The sequence below is a fragment of the Lichenostomus cassidix genome, chromosome 13, assembly GCF_008360975.1.
Source record: "Lichenostomus cassidix isolate B80296 chromosome 13, HeHo_3.0, whole genome shotgun sequence".
NCBI lineage: Eukaryota > Metazoa > Chordata > Aves > Passeriformes > Meliphagidae > Lichenostomus > Lichenostomus cassidix.
In genome coordinates this window covers 15,482,965-15,501,209 of record NC_139494.1, presented here as the reverse complement: position 1 = coordinate 15,501,209, position 18,245 = coordinate 15,482,965, and the positions used below count along the sequence as shown (strand labels likewise).

The 18,245-nt window shown below is 63.8% G+C and overlaps 4 protein-coding genes across 5 annotated transcripts; all 4 read right to left on the bottom strand.

Annotated features, from left to right (window-relative positions):
* Positions 1-181: 181 nt before the first annotated feature.
* Positions 182-5,861, bottom strand: N4BP3 (NEDD4 binding protein 3). 2 transcript variants are annotated; one of them, XM_085073964.1, is made up of 5 exons: positions 5,507-5,861; positions 3,031-3,474; positions 2,295-2,849; positions 1,849-2,106; positions 182-1,639 (listed from the first exon to the last, which is right to left on the bottom strand). In XM_085073964.1, the coding sequence occupies exons 2-5, from the start codon at positions 3,442-3,444 to the stop codon at positions 1,067-1,069; spliced, it is 1,800 nt and encodes a 599-aa protein (XP_084930090.1). In that variant the 5' UTR covers positions 3,445-3,474; positions 5,507-5,861; the 3' UTR covers positions 182-1,066. The 2 variants fall into 2 exon arrangements, with proteins under 2 accessions (XP_084930090.1, XP_084930089.1); XM_085073963.1 differs by lacking the exon at positions 5,507-5,861 and adding an exon at positions 5,090-5,240.
* A 2,463-nt stretch (positions 5,862-8,324) lies between these two features.
* Positions 8,325-10,815, bottom strand: B4GALT7 (beta-1,4-galactosyltransferase 7). The gene is made up of 6 exons (XM_085073967.1): positions 10,659-10,815; positions 10,200-10,553; positions 9,520-9,745; positions 9,228-9,311; positions 8,953-9,057; positions 8,325-8,789 (listed from the first exon to the last, which is right to left on the bottom strand). Exons 1-6 carry the CDS (start codon positions 10,703-10,705, stop codon positions 8,634-8,636), a joined length of 972 nt encoding a protein of 323 aa, XP_084930093.1. The 5' UTR covers positions 10,706-10,815; the 3' UTR covers positions 8,325-8,633.
* A 274-nt stretch (positions 10,816-11,089) lies between these two features.
* Positions 11,090-14,216, bottom strand: LMAN2 (lectin, mannose binding 2). Its single transcript, XM_085073968.1, has 8 exons — positions 14,037-14,216; positions 13,838-13,956; positions 13,638-13,755; positions 13,307-13,386; positions 12,694-12,855; positions 12,231-12,345; positions 11,725-11,844; positions 11,090-11,582 (listed from the first exon to the last, which is right to left on the bottom strand). The coding sequence occupies exons 1-8, from the start codon at positions 14,176-14,178 to the stop codon at positions 11,422-11,424; spliced, it is 1,017 nt and encodes a 338-aa protein (XP_084930094.1). The 5' UTR covers positions 14,179-14,216; the 3' UTR covers positions 11,090-11,421.
* A 256-nt stretch (positions 14,217-14,472) lies between these two features.
* LOC146431372 (ADP-ribosylation factor-like protein 3) lies at positions 14,473-17,700 on the bottom strand. The gene is made up of 6 exons (XM_085073970.1): positions 17,514-17,700; positions 17,020-17,190; positions 16,814-16,930; positions 16,658-16,708; positions 15,752-15,937; positions 14,473-15,673 (listed from the first exon to the last, which is right to left on the bottom strand). The coding sequence occupies exons 1-6, from the start codon at positions 17,679-17,681 to the stop codon at positions 15,626-15,628; spliced, it is 741 nt and encodes a 246-aa protein (XP_084930096.1). The 5' UTR covers positions 17,682-17,700; the 3' UTR covers positions 14,473-15,625.
* Positions 17,701-18,245: the final 545 nt, after the last annotated feature.

Sequence of the window (18,245 nt, the reverse complement as noted above, 5' to 3'; positions counted from 1 at the left end):
TGGGGTGGGGCTGCCCCGGGATCCCGCCCGGCCCCGCCGTGACTCACCGGCACGCCCCGCCCGCCTGTACCGCCCAGCCCGACGCGGCCGCTCCGGGACGGGCGCTGGGCACGCCCAGGCTGGCCGCACACTCCTTACCGGGAGCCCCCCGACCCCCAGGGAAGCAGAGCAGAGGCCGGCAGAGAGAAATGCGGGTTTATTGCAGGAACAGGGTGTGGGGCCAGGCTCGGCCTTCACATGGCTCTGCTGTTACACACATGGAGCAGGGCTCCTTCCTTCCTTCCATCACCTTGGGGCTCCCTCAGCTCCCCCTCACCCACCCTGGGAGGGGGGACCCGGCCTCTTCCCCAGCTCAGGTACATGCCCCAGTCCTCTCCTCCACCCCAATTCCTCCCAGTGTGGCAGAGCACCAGTTCCCATCCCTCCTTGCACAAGACACTCCCCCATCTCAGCCCGAAGAAAGCTGCACCAACCACTCCCACTGCAGAGCAGCTCCACACTGGGGATATGGGAAGCCCCAACAGAGATGCTGGGGCAGCTTCCTCCTCCCAGCAGCACCAGAACTCCTCAGGGTTTCCTCCTCTGCCTCCCCAGTGGCACCACCAGCTCCAAGGTCCTGCTGTTGACAAAGCAGCCACTGCAAAGAGCAGCTGCAACTCCCACGGCAAGGCAGTGGGGTGGGGGACAGGGCTCGAGCTTCTCCTCACAGGACATTAAGTTACTGGGTTGTAGGAACAGGAGCAGCAGAGCAGGAGGGACAGGGAATGTCTCACAGGGCGCTTGGTTTCTGCCCCCATGGCAGAAGGAATCACAGGGCAAACGCTCCTGGAGCCAGAGCACGGGGCACATGCAAGACCCCCACCCTGGCACAGATGAACCTCCCGCCCTCCAGAGACCCCCACCAGAAGGGCCTGAAGTGCTGCAGGAAGGAAAAGCTCCCCTGTCGCAATCGGTCCGTCAACCAGGGCAGCGCCAAGTGGGGCCAGTCCTTGTGCACACCCTGAGATTGTCCCATTGCAGCAGGAAGAGAGCTTCCCCCTTCACAGTCCCACTGGCATCCCACCACTCAGATCTTGGAGGACTCCACCCGCTCAATCCAGGGCGAATCGATCCCGACATCCCTGGGCTCTGCCCGCAGCTGCCGCAGCTCCCGCTCCAGCGCCTGGCTCCGGTGGTACATCTCCATGTAGCTGGCCTGGAGCTCCCGCTGGTACCGCAGCACCTTCTCCTTCTCCTCCTGCCAGGTTTTCCTCTCCAGCTCAAAGTTCACAGCCTGCAGCTGGCCCTGGCGCCGCTCCCGCAGCAGCTCTGCCCACAGCCACTCCACCTGGCGCTCCAGGGGCTCCGCCGAGTCGCTCTGGAGGCCTCGGCACTTGGAATCATCAGTTTCACAGCCAGGGAAGTCCTGGCACGACGGCATGGGGTCATCACCCAGAGGCAGCGAGGTGCTGGGCTCTGGGGGGTTCTGGAAGGAGTCTGCCAGCTGTGCCAGCTGGGAGTCCCTGGCCTGGACCTCTGCCTTGGCCTCCCGCAGCTGTGTCTTCAGGCTGAAGATCTCCCCCAGCTTCTGAGCCATCTCCTCCTGGGTGTCCCGGAGCTGCTGCTTCAGCAGGGAGATCTCTGCTGCCTTCTGGCACACCTGCAGGGCACAGACGAGCAGTGAGGAAGGGCTGGGGCAGCAGGACCCCAGAGGTGGCAGCACCCCAGGCTGTCCTCCTGGGGGACCATAAGCACCACACCCAGCTCATCCCTCCCGTCCTGTGACCACGAGTGACACCAGAGCAGGAAACTGCTGTCCCCATGCTGGCTCCACAGCCAGGAGGGTGGCAGTGAGGGAAGGGGTCTCACCTCCCACTTGGTCTCCTCCATTTTGGGGCTGCCATGCTCTCCCTGGGACTGCCGGAGCTTGGACTCCTCGCACTGACACTGCTGCAGGCTCAGCTCCTCCTGCAGCCGCTTCTTCTCCTGCTGCGCCTTGTAGAGCTGCAGCTGCAGCGCACGCTGCCCGCGCTGCGCCTGCTGCATCACCTGCTGCAGCCGGGCCATGTACATCTGCTTCAGGTCCTCCAGCTCATCCAGCCACAGCCGCTGCTTGTCCTCAAACGCCTGCCAGCACAGGTGGACACTGTGAGTGTGTACCCCCATGGAGGGACCCCAAGAGGTCCTGTGATATTTGGTCCTCCTGTGCTTGGGCATTCCAAGCCCATCACCCACCACGGCAGCTCCTTTATCACTCCTTCCACCCCCATATCCCTGCATGGGGCACCCAGTGCTGCCCCAGCCCCACGGCTCACCTGTGTGAAGGGGTCTTCAGTCTCACTGAGGCTCCTCTTGAGCTGCCGCAGCTCCCCTCCTGTCTCCTGCAGCCGATCCTCCAGCTGCTTCACGGCATCCTCCAGCGAGTAGGAGAACTCATAGGGCGGTGGGGGCTCACCAGGGCTCTGCAGCCGGCTCAGGGTGGCCATGCTTTTGCAGGACAGGGGCATCTTCTCGGGGGGCAGGGTGTCCCTGGGGCTCCGGGAGACCCTGTCCAAGGAGCCCCCGATGTGGTTGATGTGGCCCATGGAAGCACTGAACTGGCTCTGGGGAGGCTTGAGGCGGGAGCCGTAGGATGGGAAGCTCTGGATGGAGTTGTGGCTGGAGTCAGAGGCCTCATCCAGGCTGATGGCGTGGAGCAGGTGGGTGCGGAGCGGGCCGTGCTGCGGGGCTGCTGTGCTGCTCTGCGACAGCAGCGTGTGCAAGCTCCCATTGCTCTTGGACAACTTCTGCCCCTTGGACGAGGACAGGCTCTGCATGGAGACCAGCCCCTTCCCAGCCACGGCCTTGAAAGCTGAGGGCCTGATACGGCACTGAAAAACAAGAGCAAGGTCAAACATGAGCCTCTACAGCCAGGGAGAACCCCCACATTCCCAGCTTCATATCCCTGAACATCCTCAACTCCCCACATCCCATCCAGCGGGGCACGGATCACTCCGCTCCATCCCCATCCTCTCGCAGAGCAGGATGTATTTCAGGACCCCCCAGCCTCACCTTGTCAAAGCGGCCCCGCTCTGGCAGGGAGCTCTTGGAGAAGTCAGCCCCGCGGTGATGCTCCCGGGAGAGGCGCTCGGGGGAGCGGTTCTCGCGGTCACTCTCGTAGTCCCGCTTGTAGCAGGCGCCCGACGTCTGGTGCTTCCGCTCCGACCGCGTCTCCTTCTTGGCCCCGTGCAGGTACCCAAAGAGCTCCCGCTGGCTCGGCCCCTTCCGCAGCAACCCGTCGGGCTGCCGGAGCCCCCGCGAGCCGCCCAGCGGGGCCCGCAGCTCCAGGGGGGACAGATCCTGCTTCTCCACCAGGCTGCCCACGCTGCCCATGCTGCCAACGACGCCGACGGGCTCCGAGGAGAGGTAGGTGCCGAGGACGCGGGTGTCGGGCTCACAGGTCACAGGACCCTGTGCTGCTGCCATGGAGAATTAGAGAAAAGCCCAGAACCAGCACTGCCGGGGGAGAGACAGAGTCAGCGACGCCGGGCACACCCCCAGCACCTCCCTTCTCAGCCAGCTCCAGACCCACGTGGGCTCCCGTCGCTGGGATGGACCCCCATCTCCCGTGCAGCTTCCCGGGGCACAGGGCACAGCCCGCACCGGGCGGGGGCTCCCCGCCGCTGCCCCCCCATGGTGCAGCGCCTCCTCCCACACCCAGCCCCACCTCCCGCCCGCGGCCGGGGCCGGGGCTGCCACCAGAACAGGCACCTGCCGCCCAGCCAGGCGGGCGAGTTCGGGAGCCGGCAGCACCTGCCCGGGCCTGGCGCCAGCCCCGGCCCGGCGGCACCCAGCCTCCCCGCCGGGTCCTCCGGGTCCGGACACCCTCTGGAGACCTCCCCTAAATGCCCCTGGGGATGCCCATCAGCTTGGCCTCCCAGGGCGCGCACGGGACGGGCACCTCTCCGGCACGGCGGGGACACTTCCCGCACAGCACGGGCGGCACGGGCTCCTGCACCTCGCAGCGCGATCTCCACACGGCCTCATCCCTCCCCAGGCATTCCCACCCCAACCCCGGGCAGGGATCGGGCGGCCACAGCCCAGCTGCTGCGTGCGTGCCGGGGACCCCGTGGCCGGACATGGCGTGAGGGCGGTGGGAAGGGGCAGGATGCTGACGGGACAATGCAGCTTCCTGCGCAGGTGGCCGGGGGAGGAAGGATGAGAGGATGCCTTCGGCCTCGGCTCTGGCTCCCCAGCGCTAGGGAGGGGACGATGGCCTCACACTAGTGCAGGGGACACAGTGAGCGCGGCAGGGGCGAGGCAGAGCCCCCACCACCGCTCCCAGGCTCGCCGAGGGCTCCGGGGCCGGGTTACACCCAGGAAGCTGCCCTGGTTCTCAGCACCACGCGCCGGGTAAACAAACACCCCGCTTTTAATTGCTGCCACGCACAAACCTGTCTGACAGCTCCCGGCCTGCGCTGTCACCTCCCTCTGCGAGCCCAGCACCTGCTCCGGGCACCGGCACCCCACGAAGGGCACCGGGGATGGACCCTCTGGAAGGATCCGGGCTGCCTGCGGCGCCACCGGGCGTGCACGGGGACGGGGGACACGGATGTTCCCACGGTGGCGGTGAGGGGGGGTGGATGCACATCCAGCCCCCGGCACTGGGGAGCAGCTCGGCCGAGCCCCGCAGCGGCTCCTCCCGGCACGGGCGGCCGAGGAAGTAGGTCAGGATGTGGGAGGTTTGGGAAACGCCGGGGGAGCCCGAAGGTGTCCTGCCTGCGGCAGGGAGGGGATCACCCTCCAGGCGGCAAAACACCGGTCCGGCCAGCCTGGCTCCTTCGCGATCTGCTCCCAACCCCAGCCGTGCCCGGGCAGGATACGGCCACAAACGCTTTCGGTTTCCCGTTCCCATCCCACCCGGGAGGGAACGGCGGGGTTGGAGGGACGGAACGGCGGGTCCCCGCGCAGCCCCCTCCGCGCCTCTCCGCAGCCCCGCCGGAATTTCCGGCACGGAGAAGGCGGAGGGAGCGGTCGGTGCCCGGGGCCGAGCCCGGGACAAAGCCCCGCTGGCCGGAGCGCACCGGGGGAGGGGGATGGGGCGCGGCGGGGCCGCTCGGCCCGCACTCACCATGCCGGCGGCGCTGCGGTCCCGCACGGCTCCGCTCCGCGCTCCTTCCCTCGCCGCGTTTGAACGCGCCCCTCGGCCGCGGCCGCGCGGGGCGGCGGGCGGAGCCGGCACCGGCAAATCGCGGCGCGGGGGCGGTGGGACGGGAGGGGCGGGAAGCGGCAGGAGGAGGAGGAGGAAGGAGGGGGCGGCCCGGCCGTGCCCACCAGCGGGGCGGGGCAGAGCTCGCTGGCTGCGTGCGGCGCCGAGCCTTGCGCGGAACACCCTCCGAATGGCGGGGAGACCCCCGCAAATCCCCCCAGCTACAGCTCCGGGACCGGCAGCACCGGCGCCAGTCGGCCCCCGGTGAGCGCCTGACGGGCGGGCCGGTGTTCCCGGGTATCGCCCGCCGAGGGTGGAGAGAAATATTTTGCTTCCTACCTGCAGCGTGGAGAGGGGTCTCGGCCCCGTGGGACACTGTCCGCGCCGTCCTCTTGCAGGACAACCCGGTGTCTCCCCGTCACAGCACCCGCGGGTGGGCAGGAGCCCCACAAAGCCCCGGGGGACACGGAGTACCCCCGTGGGGCTCTCGGCTGGCCTGGCGCCAGCGAGACGGGACACGCTCCATCGCTCTGAATCAGCGCTGCCACATCCTGGCCCGGAGCCGGTTTTGGCAGCCGCAGGGAGCGAGGATCCCAGCACGGGCTGGACCTGGTCACCGGCGTCCCGGCCTCCCGTGGGAGCAGGACACCTGCAGCAGCCCTGCTCCGCCCCACGGCGCCGTGCCCGTCTGTCCCCGGGCAGGGACCGCACCGTGCGCAGCCCGGGGGACTCGCGTATCCGGTGTGCTCGCTGCCAGCTCCCCCCGCCTCAAGCTGTGCTGCCAGTGCTCTCCCACACACACACACTGTCCCCGGTCCCTGCTCGCCGGGCTCACATGCTGGCAGTGTCCTCGGTGCGCTGCCAAGGCACGCTCCGCTCCCTCTGCCCTCAGCCCCCGTTCCCCGCAGCTCCTGTGCCCAGCTGCACACCAGCGTGTGGCCTCTGAACAGGGGGACCCATCCCAACGGTGCTGTTTCCCATCCTGCTGCCACCAGGAATGTATCTGCGATGCCCTGGCCCTCTGCCTGGAGCTCAGCCGTGGCATCACCCCACAGGGCTCGGATCGGGCAGGTTGCAGTGATGCCGGGTGACTGCAAGGGGTGCTTGTCACAGCCGCACCCCTCCCTCCCGTCTGCCCCGTTTCCTGCTCCTCCGTGGGCTGCACGCCCGAGCACATCTCCCTGGGATAGCAGCTTCCACAGGGCCCTGGAGCTCGGCCCTGCCCAGGACACTCCAGCAGCCAGGATGTTCCCTTCTCCAGGCAGAGATGCTCCAGCCTCCTCTCAGTTTTTCCCCAGTCCTGTCTCTCTGCACACCTCACCCCCCAGTGCTCCCCTCTATGACACTACAGCAATTTCACGTGTCCACCAGCAAATAGCTCCAGAATGATCCAGTTTATAACAACCTGGCAATAAAAGCCATCGATTGCTGTGCCTGCAGCAGCCCCCGCACAACCTCGCTGGCAGTAATTGGGACCTCAGAAGGGGGGTCGCAGAGGGGCAGGACTGGGCCTCCAGGGGCCCTCTGTGCCCCTGAGCATTCTGATGTTCTCCTCAGGCTTGCTGAGAGCATGAGAACGCTGGGAGGCTTTCGGCTCGGCTCTGCAGGGCTCCTGGGACAGCAGGCAGGGTGTTATCCATCTGTGGAAAGGCGACAGGGAAAAACTTCATCCCTTCCCGCTGGGCCATTGCCGATAGCGAAGTGCGTGGGGGGAGTGGAGCCGAGCGACCTCCGAGTCACATTCAGGGCTATAAAAGGAAGCCGGGTCTCCAGCAGGGCGCCTCTTCCACAAAGGCAACCGGAGGATGAGGGGGCTGCGAGCAGAGCTGAGAAATAGCTGCCAGGCAGCGGGAGAGGAGCCTGGAGCGCTGAGCGAAGTGCGAGGTGCACATATGCTCTCTGTTTCTGCACAGCTACGTCTTTATGAAACCTGCCCCAAATTGTGTCATCTATTTTGAACGGCGCAGAGAAATACTTTGATCTGCCTCCACCAGCCCTGGCTGTGGTTCAGGCATCGGGAAGTGGCTGCCATACGGATGGTCGATCCAAAACCCGTGCCATGGAGAGGCAGGAGTGGGGCTGCTGGGCTGGTATCTCCCTCTGGCTGCCCACAGTGAGGGCATGACTGGTCCTGGGAACATCTCTAGAGCAGTGCACCAGGTGTTCAAGTTCACCAGCACCTTCACACCAGATACCAGCGCTGCTTTGGGGCCACCTGGCTGGACAAGCCATCAGGACCTCTTGTGCAGCACATTGCCCTGAGGCTGGGCCTGCCCCTTCCACGATGCAAAGCAGATCCTCACCATCCTCCACCAACACCTCCATCCCTGCTTTGGAGGCAGCCCCCTCACACCCCATCTGAGGGCTCCAAACTCCTCTCCCAGCTCCAAAGCAGCAGAGAGAGAGCAGAAGGCACCAGATCTCTCCAGACAACCCAGCCCACAGCCCCTACATGGTACATGACCCCCACACTTGGCTCCCATTCTTTTTTCCTTCCCTTCCTCCCTCGCTCCTCTCCAGAGCTACTCATCTTCTGAGGATGGCAACAACTTCTCTCTAAGGATGCAAAGCTATTGCTCCAGGAAGCGCCAGGCAGGAGATGAGGACAGAAGGGGCCAGGAAATGTAGAGGGCCTGGTGCCAGTGCTGGTGGCAGGGCTGAACAGAGGGGTACTGGCTGTTCAACTGGGTCTACCCAGCTTGAGGAGGCAGCAGCACCCAAAACGTGTGCCAAGACCCCAGGGGAGGCATCAGGTTTTCAAACCCCCCCAGAAAGGCTGAGGCAGCACATGCCACAGAAGGCAGGCAAGGAAAGGAAAGCTCAGCCAGAACTCTCCTCCTCACTCCAGAGAGGTTCTGGCCTTTAAGTGCTGACATCCAGCAGAGCTGCAGATGCTGGGGCTCGGGTATGGCTCAACCACAACCACTTCCTGCAGTGAAATGACAACAGCCCAGCCCTGGGGGTACCTGGCAGCTAGAACAGGCACCATCTCAGAGCCCATTTCAGACTGGCTTGGCCTCTGAACCAGAGCAGCTCAGAGCTCTCCTGTCACACAGAGGAGATGGGGCCAAGCCACAACAGGTGCACTGAAGAAAGGTGAAGGGAACAGGAAAATGGAGTGGAGCCAGCACAGCCCAGGGCATTCACAACTCACAAGTGCCCTGACAGTTCTTTATTGTCCTCTGAGCTACGTGGCAGCTCAGCCATGTCCAGCACAGGAAAACCACCTCCTGTACCTGTCCTGGGAGGCAGCACCAGCACCTGCAGCGATACCAGCAAGTCCCACTCTCAGCCTCTTCAGTTGCTCCCAGCAAAGTCCAGCTCTCAGCCTCTTCTGTTCCTCTGTGTTTCGCCAGCACTGCCATGCTCATCCGCTGCAAAAATCCTGCCTGCTCCAGGCAGCTCCGTGGCAGCTCCGGAGTCTTGGCACCAGCACAGAGCACACGACTGGCACACGGGGATGGGCTCAGCCAAACGTGCACCAGGGAGTCTCGTTTGTGTCACAGTCCAGCAAGATATTAAGGACGGTGCAAGGGGCTCCTGCCACACTCAGGTCTGTCCGTGACTCGATTTGGTACCTCACGTTGTTCAGGCCTCCCTCCCGATCCACCTTAAACTGTTCCTGAGGAAGAGAAAGACTGTTCGGCCCAGGCTGGAAGGGGGAAGTACCCAGGGCCTGGGGAGGGAGCACAGAGCTAGCAGGGGAGGCACAAGCAAGGAGGGCTCAGAGCACATGGTGACCACAGCCCACATCTCCTATGGTTCCCCTTGACCAGAGGTCTCACCTGCTTCTGTGCAGCAATGCGCTTCTGGTCCCTCTTCCTCCAGGCTGGGTCATGCAGGTGCTGGAAAGTCTCATATCCAGTTGTGATTCCAGAGGGACGACGAAGCTGGGAGAAGAGCAAAGCTGCTGTAAAGCTACTGGAAAACTCCTGTACCTGCTGCTGGAGTATAGGACTGCCATCCCCATGTCCCAGCCTGAGCAGTCACATTGGGGGCCAGGTGAAGAGAGAAAAAAAAAAGGGGAATTTCCAGCCAGGATGGTGCAGAGATGCCTTACCTGGAGACCAGCTCCTTTGATACGTCGATAAAACTCATCATCCTCCCGTCCCCAGCCCCAGAAGCGGTTGGACATGCCATTGCACTGGAACGAGAGCAGCACCGTGCCAGCCAAGGTCCAGCACAACTCCACAGCCTCAGAGGAGCAGACACCAGCCCAGCCTCCCCTCACCTGCCGCCCAGCAGCTCAGTCCCCAAACCATTCTGACTCCTTTTCCCACTTCCCAAATTCGCCATGATCATGTGACAGCCCCTGCCCCAAACTGTCCAGGACATCCCACCCAGGTGCTCACCAACTCGTAGTGCTGCTTGGTGAGCAGCAGGATGCCACCCACGTAGGTCTTGTAGTGGTAGAGTGGGTGCAGCTCGGGGGATGCCACGTGGAAGGGCCCTGCTTCTGGGAAGCTGTAGTCCAGGTGCTCATTGAGGGGCAGGAGATCGACGTCGTGCATGGCGATGTAGTCGGTGTCGTTGCCACTCTCCAGAAAGCCCACGTTGATCAGGGATGCCCTGTTAAACCTGCCAAGGGATTGGGAGCTTTCAGTGCCACGCACAGCAGCCACTGTCCCTTCACATCCCTCTGCCACCATCATCAATGCTCAGTGGTCCCCAAACAGGGACACACACAAACGCAGCATTCCATCCTGCAACATGACAGCATTTCCAAACACCCTGTGGGTCTGTCTTTGACTTCCAGAGCCCCCAGATGTTTGCTAATGCAGACCTGTGATACTGGGGAGAAAGCCAAAATACCCAGGGATAAAGGATTCTGTGCTAAAATTCTATTGTTGCTAAGGAAGAAGGAAGCAAACCACCACTTTGTCCTTCTCTGAGCTCCACAATGAGCAACTCTGGGGACAGCATCACACTCTGCCCCTGACATCCTGCTGCCCTGATCCTACACTTCTCTGCAAGACCCTCCCAGCACTCACAGAGCTTCGGGAAGGACCCCCTTGGCACAGGGAGACGCTACCTGAAATGATCCACTTGGTTAAGGATGAAGATGTGGTGGCGGATCCTCTTCTTGCTGAGGAAGCGGTGCATGTAGGGCACGAAGGCCAGCAGCTCCTCGAAGCGCTCTCGGAAAGGCACCAGCAGCGCCAGCCGGTGCGGACCCCACGACGGCTCGTCCTCGGGCGGCCGGAGCGGGGCGGGGGGCGGGCAGGGCTGCCGGGGAACCCCCCGGTCCTGCCCGCCGGGCGGCGACCCCTCGCCCGAGCAGCTGAGCTGCAGCCAGAGCAGCGAGGCGAAGCCGAGGAGCAGCGCCAGCAGGAAGAGCGGGAAGGCGGAGAGGCGGCCGGGGAAGAGCCGCAGGAGCGGCGGGGACCTGCGGGATGGCGCGGGGTGAGCGCACGGCGGGACCCTCGCCCCCTGCACACCCCGACAGCCCCCCTGCCCCCGGTACCGTCCCCCCGCGCCCCGCCGGGCTCACCCTCCGCCGCGCAGCCGGAGCGCGTCCCTGCGGCGGGCAGGGCCCATGGCGCCCGCCGGCCCCGCCGGCTGCGGGACACGCTGGCTGCGCCCGCCGCTCCCCCTTCTCCCCCGGAAACACGGCCCCGCTCTCTTCCGCCGGCGGGGCGGGACGGGGGCGGGACCGGCCGCCGGGGACATCCCCCCCATCCCGCCCCACCGCCGCCCCGCCGGGGCTCCTCCGGAAACCGCGGGGACATCCCACGGCATCCCCGGGAGATGCCGGAGAACGCAAACCGCACAGCTCCCTTGAGATCCTCCCAGGATTGCCTCCCCGAACCCACCACCAAGCTGGGATCCCACTTAGCTCTTTCAGACCGCACCAGCACTTCCCATCCTCCCTCCCAGCAGAGCCCCCCTTCTCTCCCCACCAGACAGAGACAGAGCCACGGGTGGTGTCAGTCCTTTAATGCCCCATTCACAGCCCCCTCCCCACAGCCCCTCACGTTCACACCTGCCCCAGGCAGCACAGCAAGTCCCAGCAAGGCGGGCAGAGCGCTGGAAAAACCGGGGAGCAACCTCCAGGCTCCCACACCACAGCTCTGGGGGCCCAGCGGGCATCACCCTGCTCAGTCCAACCCGCGGGAGGCCAAGGGCCGGGCGGGGGTTACAGCCAAACAGACAGGTAAGAAAATACTTCTGGTATTTCTCAGAAACAGCGTTTAGAAACCACAGTTTTTTACAGCTTCCCCATAAAAAAGATGGGTTTGGGCACAGGTGCTCCACTAGTAGAAACGCTTGTTCCGCTCCTGGCGTTTCTGGAAGACCACAGCTCCCACCACAGCGCAGACAATGATGCCCAGCAGTGCACAGAGCAGGAGCAGGAACACCTTCCAGCCCGTCAGTGGACCGCTCCGGAAATTCCCTGTCGGGTCATCCACGTTGTCTGCAAGGGAAAGAACAGCTAGAGACCAACCCAGCCTCAGCTCCTCTGGAGTCCCACAGGGTGGCACAGCTCTGATGCCTTCCAGAGTCCAGCCCCGACATCCCAATCCCACAAGGAAAGTTTCCAAAACCCACAGGCTCACCTTTGGGGGATTTCAGGAGGCTGACACTCGGCTCGATCTTGGTCCAGTCAACGGTGTCATCTTCTACAGGGTGCTCCACCATGAGCTGGAACAGCTTCATCGAGATAATGTCGTGATTGTCTGGGGAACAACCATGAGCACCAAATGCCATCAGAAGTTCTGGGATGTCCACACACTCAGAGCACCCCTCAGACCCTGCCGTGCTAGGTCCAGTCTCCTTCCCTCTCAAGCCACCCTCATCCCCAGGCGTGAAACTGTAATCCAAGATGTTCCTTAGCTGTCTGATGCCTCCTTCCCCCGCCCCAGGTCCATACCCAACAGGCTTTCAAGAGCCTGGTGAACAATTCAGGGAAAGGAAGCCATGGAAACTATGCAGTGCCTCCACAGTATCACTGAATTTTTAGGGTTGGAAGTGACCTCTGGAGATCCAACCCCCATATCAAGGCAGGGTCACCTAATCCAGGCTCCAACCACCAGGTGTTCCCCTGAGCAAAGCCCTCTCTCACCAGACAGATCTCCAGTGCCAGCAGAAGCACCAAAGAAGTACCCAGTTGGCAGCTGCACCCCTGCAATGTCGATGCAGTTCTTCCATTCGTTCTTGTCTTCCACATCAGTCATCACCTGCAAAACCAAGAGAGGGTCACACCAGGAATGTTCAGAACCATAGGACAGGCCAGGTTGGAAGAGATGACAATGGGTCATCTGGTTCAACCTCCCTGCTCAAGCAGGGCCATCCCAGATCACAGGGATTGTGTCCAGATGATTCATGAATATCTCCAGCAAGGGAGACTCCACACCCTCTCCAGGCAATCACCTTTGGCACACCACTGTCCTGCCTGCCTGCATCTCTTTTCGAGCCAGAGGTGCTCGAGAGGCACCTGGAAAATCATCTCCAGCTCACTTACTGGCACAGCCAGCCCTGCCCCACCTGAATTGCAGGACCCCCTGAAGTGCCCCGGCAGGTCTCACCGTGAGGCGGCCGCGGGAGTAGCGGATGGCCAGGAAGGTGTCGTGGTTCTGGTTTCGCAGGTCAGCGGAGCAGCCGGCCAGTTCCGTCCAGCGCCCGTCCTTGCTGTGGTCATAGGTCAGGGAGCCGTTGTTGACCATGGCCGAGATGTAGGGGAACACACGCTGCAGGGCACAGATAGTGGCTGCCAGGGCTGTGGGAGCTCCTGGAGGCACAGCCAGAGCCTCTGTGCCCACAGAGGGAGCAGGGTGGGAGCACGGCATGCCAGCAGGGCTGTGGTCAGGCACGGAGCACAGGACCATGACACCATGGCTGCTTCTCCAAGTAAAGCTGCTTCTGAGCTGAGCTAGAGCTGCCTAAAGCAGAGCACCCCTTTCTGACCTCCCATTTCAAGACCCCCATCCTGTGATTCTGTGATTAAACCCACCCTGTACTGCATGGCCAGAGTAGACAGTCCCAAGCTTGCAGAGTGGCTGGATAAAAAACAAACTGCCAGGACAGGGCGAGCAGACCATGCTCAAGTAAGGAGAGACTTTTCCTTGGATTGGGTGAGAAACACTGGGGCAGGAATGAAACAGCCTGCTGGGCACTGCCCAAGCTTCCTGCACCACTCACCTCTGTTGCCTCATCATTAGGATAGGTGTCAAGAAAAATAGCCAGTCCATGAAAATTGTCCTTGCTGCCAAAGACAGGACCTGGAACAGAGCAGAGCAGTGGAGAGAGAAGGAGACAGAAGGTCAGAATTTGTGCTCAGAGAGTTCTGAGCTGTACAAGCTGTTCACTGCCAAGCAGGTGGCTGAGAGCACCTGCTGCCCGGGCAGAACACACAGGACACGTCACCCTAATCTAGTGAAACCAGACAGGGGAAGCTCAGAGGTTCTCCCTGGCCAGCTGCTTTCCGGGCCAGGGCACGTGTGCTGCCGACCAGCCTGTCCCCAGCACTGACCTGGCATCAGGCGCTCCTGCGTGTACCACAGCGCCAGCCCGTCCCCGTGCAGGTTCTTCTTGCCGGCTCCGTGGATCTTGAAGTGGACGTGGAGCTCCCAGTCCTTGAGGAAGCAGGGCTGTGGGAGAAAGCCCAGCGGCGTCAGGGCAAGAGGCGGCAGGGCCGCCCCGACCCCCGCCCGTCTCCCCCCGGGCTCTCACCACGCGGTTCCAGATGGAGCCCTCCCGACTGCGCTCGTCGGGCGTCAGGCGGACGTACTGGCTGGTGACCATGGTGCTGCCCTGGAAGTCCCACAGCGGCATGGCGGCAGAGCCCGCGCCTGCAAAGGGGCGAACAGAGCGCGGATCAGCCCGGGCCGCTCGCGGGGCGCCCTGCGCATCCCCCCGGCCCCGCGCTTACCCTGGTACGGCTTCATCAGCGAGTGCTCCCGCTTCAGGTGCTCGCTGTTGCCATCCGTGAGCTCGGCGGGCGCCGGGAGCGGCCCGGCCAGGACCAAGAGCAGCGCTGCCGCCACCACCAGCCCGCCTGTACCCGCCGCCATGCTCCGCTTCCGCCTTCCGGCGCTCCGCCCCTGTCCCAGCCTCGCTACCGCAGCAGCCAATCGGAAATCAGAATTCACGGTGATCCCGCCCCTATAGGTGATCGGCACCGCCGCTCGCCTATTGCAGAGGAGGAAGGCGGGGCCAGCGCGGCGCGCAGCTCGCGTTGCGGGGCGGGAGGCGGGAGGAGGGGCCGAACGACATCTCTGCGTGTACTACGCGTGCGCGGCGGCGCGGGGCATGCCGGGAGATGTAGTCCGCCTTCCCTGCCCGGGGCACCTCACGTGCGCGGCTCGTGCCGCCCGCGGCACACGTGACCCGCCCCGACGGGCGGCGGAGCGGGAACGGAGCCGGGATCGGGCCGGGGAGAACGGAGCCGGGATCGGGCCGGGGAGAACGGAGCCGGGATCGGGCCGGGGAGAACGGAGCCGGGATCGGGCCGGGGAGAACGGAGCCGGGATCGGGCCGGGAAGAACGGAGCCGGGATCGGCCCGGGAAGAACGGAGCCGGGATCGGTCCGGGAAGAACGGAGCCGGGATCGGCCCGGGGAGAACGGCCTCGGCACGGCCCCGGGCACGGCCCCGCGGGAAGGACTGGCGGAGGCAGTGTGGAGGTCACAGCAGCTTTATTGAGGGTTGCAGGGCAGCCCCGGGCCCGTTCCCGCAGGTCTGCCCCCCATCCCTCCGCCAGGGCGGCCGTGGTGGCCAGGGAGCGGAGTCTCCCCTCCCTCCGGATGGGCACCGCCAGCCAGGCCACAGCAGCCCCGGCTGAGGTGCACTTGGGGACAATGCGTGTCCCAGGGGTGCAGGGACCCCTCGGCGTGTCCCCTCGGCGGCACGGAGCAGCCCCCGCTGGCACCGGGCAAGGGGACCCCTCCGTTGGTGACTGGTCCTGTCTTCGTGCTTGTCCCGAATCCTGTGCGCACATGGGGACACCTCTGGACAGTGAGAGATGCTGAACGGAGGCTTTACCGAGCCTGCTGCCAGGGCTGGGGCAGCACGGGTCCCATCCTGCGGGAGCACAGGGGACACACAGCCCTCGGGTGGCTGACAGGGGTGTAGCCAGCGCTGTGTTGGGGTGCCCACTGTGCCCTGGGCAGTGTGTGGGTCACGGCAGCCCCTGTGAGCTGTGACAGCAGCGTGGATGGACAGGTCCTGGGCAGGTTGTCGTGCTGGAGGTGTGCGAGCCCTCAACACGGTGGGACGTGTGCTTCCCTCCAACAGCACAGGGGCTGCAGGGCAGTCAGGGGGTGTGAGAAGCCCATGGAAGCCCAGGAGGCAAGGAGAGGGGAAGCCAACTGATTAGTGAGAGGCTGGGTGGGAAAATCATCTGAACATGGCAGTCTGAGGCTCAGGGCCCAGCTGAGGCTCAGGGGGAGCCAAGGGACATGGGGGGGTTGGCCGTGGCAGAGAGACCTGCAGCTCAGTCCCGTCTGGCACTTTGCAGCTCTCACTTCTTCCTGTTCATGATCTGGCTGGAAATCCAGTTCATCCCATCCTGGAGGGAAAAGAGATGTGAGTGCAGGCCCTTGGGTCCTCTCCCCGCTCTGCAGAGCCTGCAGGCCCCCATCTCTACCTGCACTCCTTCCCCAGACAGGGCTGAGCAGGCCTGGATCTGCCACTCACGGTCCCGGTAGGTGTGGAGGCTCAGCCCTTCTGCAATTTCGGCTGCGGGTGCTGCAGTCACCAGGTCCTGCTTGTTGGCAAACACCAGCAGCGGGACCCCTGTGAGGGACTCGTCCTCTGTGAGCTCTGCCAGCTCCTGCCAAGAGAGAATCTCCCAAGGCTGCTGCCCTCCTCCAAGGAGCTGCCCAGGGTGTGCTGGACACCTCGGCCCTCCAAGTGCCTCATCCCTTCTCTCTGGTGCTCACTGCAGGTGAAGAAACTGACGTCTTGGGGTCCCAAAGGAGAGATGTGCCCTCCTGAAGCTCCGTCAGCCCAGCCACATGCTGGGCTACCTGAGGGCTGAAGCCCTCCCAGCACTGAGAGCCCTGGGCAAAGGGCAGCTGCAGGAAGCTCCTGCCAGTCCGAAGCTGTCTGGCACACCCACACTGCCGTCTGCTGCCAGAGCAGCCAGCACTGGCACAGTCTCACCTTCCCCTCTCAGAGCTTTATTCCCAGAGTTTGCAACTGGATTTGCTACTCATAAAACTTTGGCTGTATCACTAACCTGGTACCAGGAAGGTGGGATGAGGGCTGGAGACTGAGGGGTCACTTTCACCAGGGACTGTCACCCCTGTGCTGGGTACCCTTGGAGCATCCCAGCTCAGAGGGAGCTGCTGGGCCATGGGGTGGGGTGTGTCTGCCTGCTGAGACTCTCATCTTGAGCCTTCACACAGAGCTCTTGGGACAGCATGGCCCTCCCTGCAGTGCTGCCCCACAACTGAGAGCAGCTTCGCTTCCCACTCATCCTCAAAGAGCTGGTGCCAGACAGATCCGAGCTCCTGGACCCCACAGCCACCCCTCACTGGACCCCTCATACCTGCCCTGTCTCCTCGAAACGCTTCTGGTCGGCACTGTCAATGACATAAATCTGCCGTGGGGACAAAAGGGACAGTCAGGGGCTCCTTGCCTGTCTGCACAGCCCTTCTGTGGGGCCCACACAGCACGCACAGGGCTGGGCTGCTGCCCCACTCACCAGCAGGTCTGTGCTGCCCAGATACTTCTTCCAGTAGGGGCGGATGGAGCGCTGCCCCCCAATATCCCAAACATTCAGCTTCAAACCATGCGAGTGGACGCTCTTGATGTTGAATCCCTGCGCGGGGACACAAATCCCGGCATCATCCAAGGGATGGGTGGGACCTGCTCCCTCCGCTGCCACCTGTGGCCCCCAGCAGCACCTACCTGTGTGGGGGTGATGGTGCTGACCTCCTCGGACGCCAGGCGCTTCAGCAGTGTGGTCTTTCCTGCGTTGTCCAGCCCCAGCAGGACGATGCGGAGCTCCTGCTCCGGCGAACCCTTCAGCTTCTGGATGACGGAGAGCAGCCCCTGGGGGCAGGATGTGCTTGGGGAGCCCTGTGGGGTGCCAGGTCGCTGCAGACCCGGGAGTGGGAGGGGGGAACTGGGCACACCGTTGGCCTTAGGTACCCTGTGTCTGTGGCCTGAGCGATCCCCAAGGTGTTCAGGCTTGGGGTGGCCCCACAGCAGATCTGCCAACCCCAATTCCCCTCTTTCCGGGTGTGCTGTCCCAGCTCTGGGACCCCTTTGTGCACCTGGGTGCTCTGGTGGGACACACCCCGGGCAGAGCCCTGCTCTGCCAGCCCCCCAAGCACCGCCGCTGGGAGCTGGTGCCACACAGCCACCCTGGAGCAGGTGGGATGTCACTGGACCCCACTTACCTTCTGCACATCACCCATGGTCTGGGAGTCGCTCTGGCCCGCGGCACCGCCTGGGGAGCTGCCGGGGCTCGTCCCCGGGGCCCGCCGGCGGCTGCGTGACTGGCACGCTCCCCGTCCCCGGGGGAGGAAGAGGATTACAGGCTCTGGAATTAGCTGCTGTTCCTCCATTTACCCACAGCATTAAATAATGCCCTCGGCAAATCCCCCAGCCAGCTGTCGCCCCGCCGTCGCCTACCCCCAGGATAAAGCAGGTCCCCCCAGGCTGGGGCACTGCGGCACAGGGCATCCCTCTCCCCATGGGGCAGGGGTCCCACACTGGGAGGATGCCGTGCCCAGGCACAAGGCTGACACAGCCTCTCTCACTGGGATGCCTCACGTTGAGGCAACACTAGCACCCACAGGCTGTCCCCTCGCAGGGTGGCAGGAGAAAATTGCTGAGCCTGCTTGAGGCCACGTCAGCGACTGCCACAACTCCCCACTGCTGCCCAAGGGAAACCACCAGGCCCTGGAGGAGGTCAAGGGCTGGGCTGTCAGCAGCTGGAGCTCGGGAATGGCACAGGACAGGGGTCCAGAGGGGCTCAGGCACCTTCCCCAGCAGCCCACTCCCAGCCCAGGTGGGGTGATGGGCTCATCTGTTCTCCATTTGGATTAAGTGCATTAATTGAGCAATGTCTTTGATTCCTGCATGCTGCAGTTCGGTCCTTGGATCAGGTTTCCCAGCAGAGAGGTTAT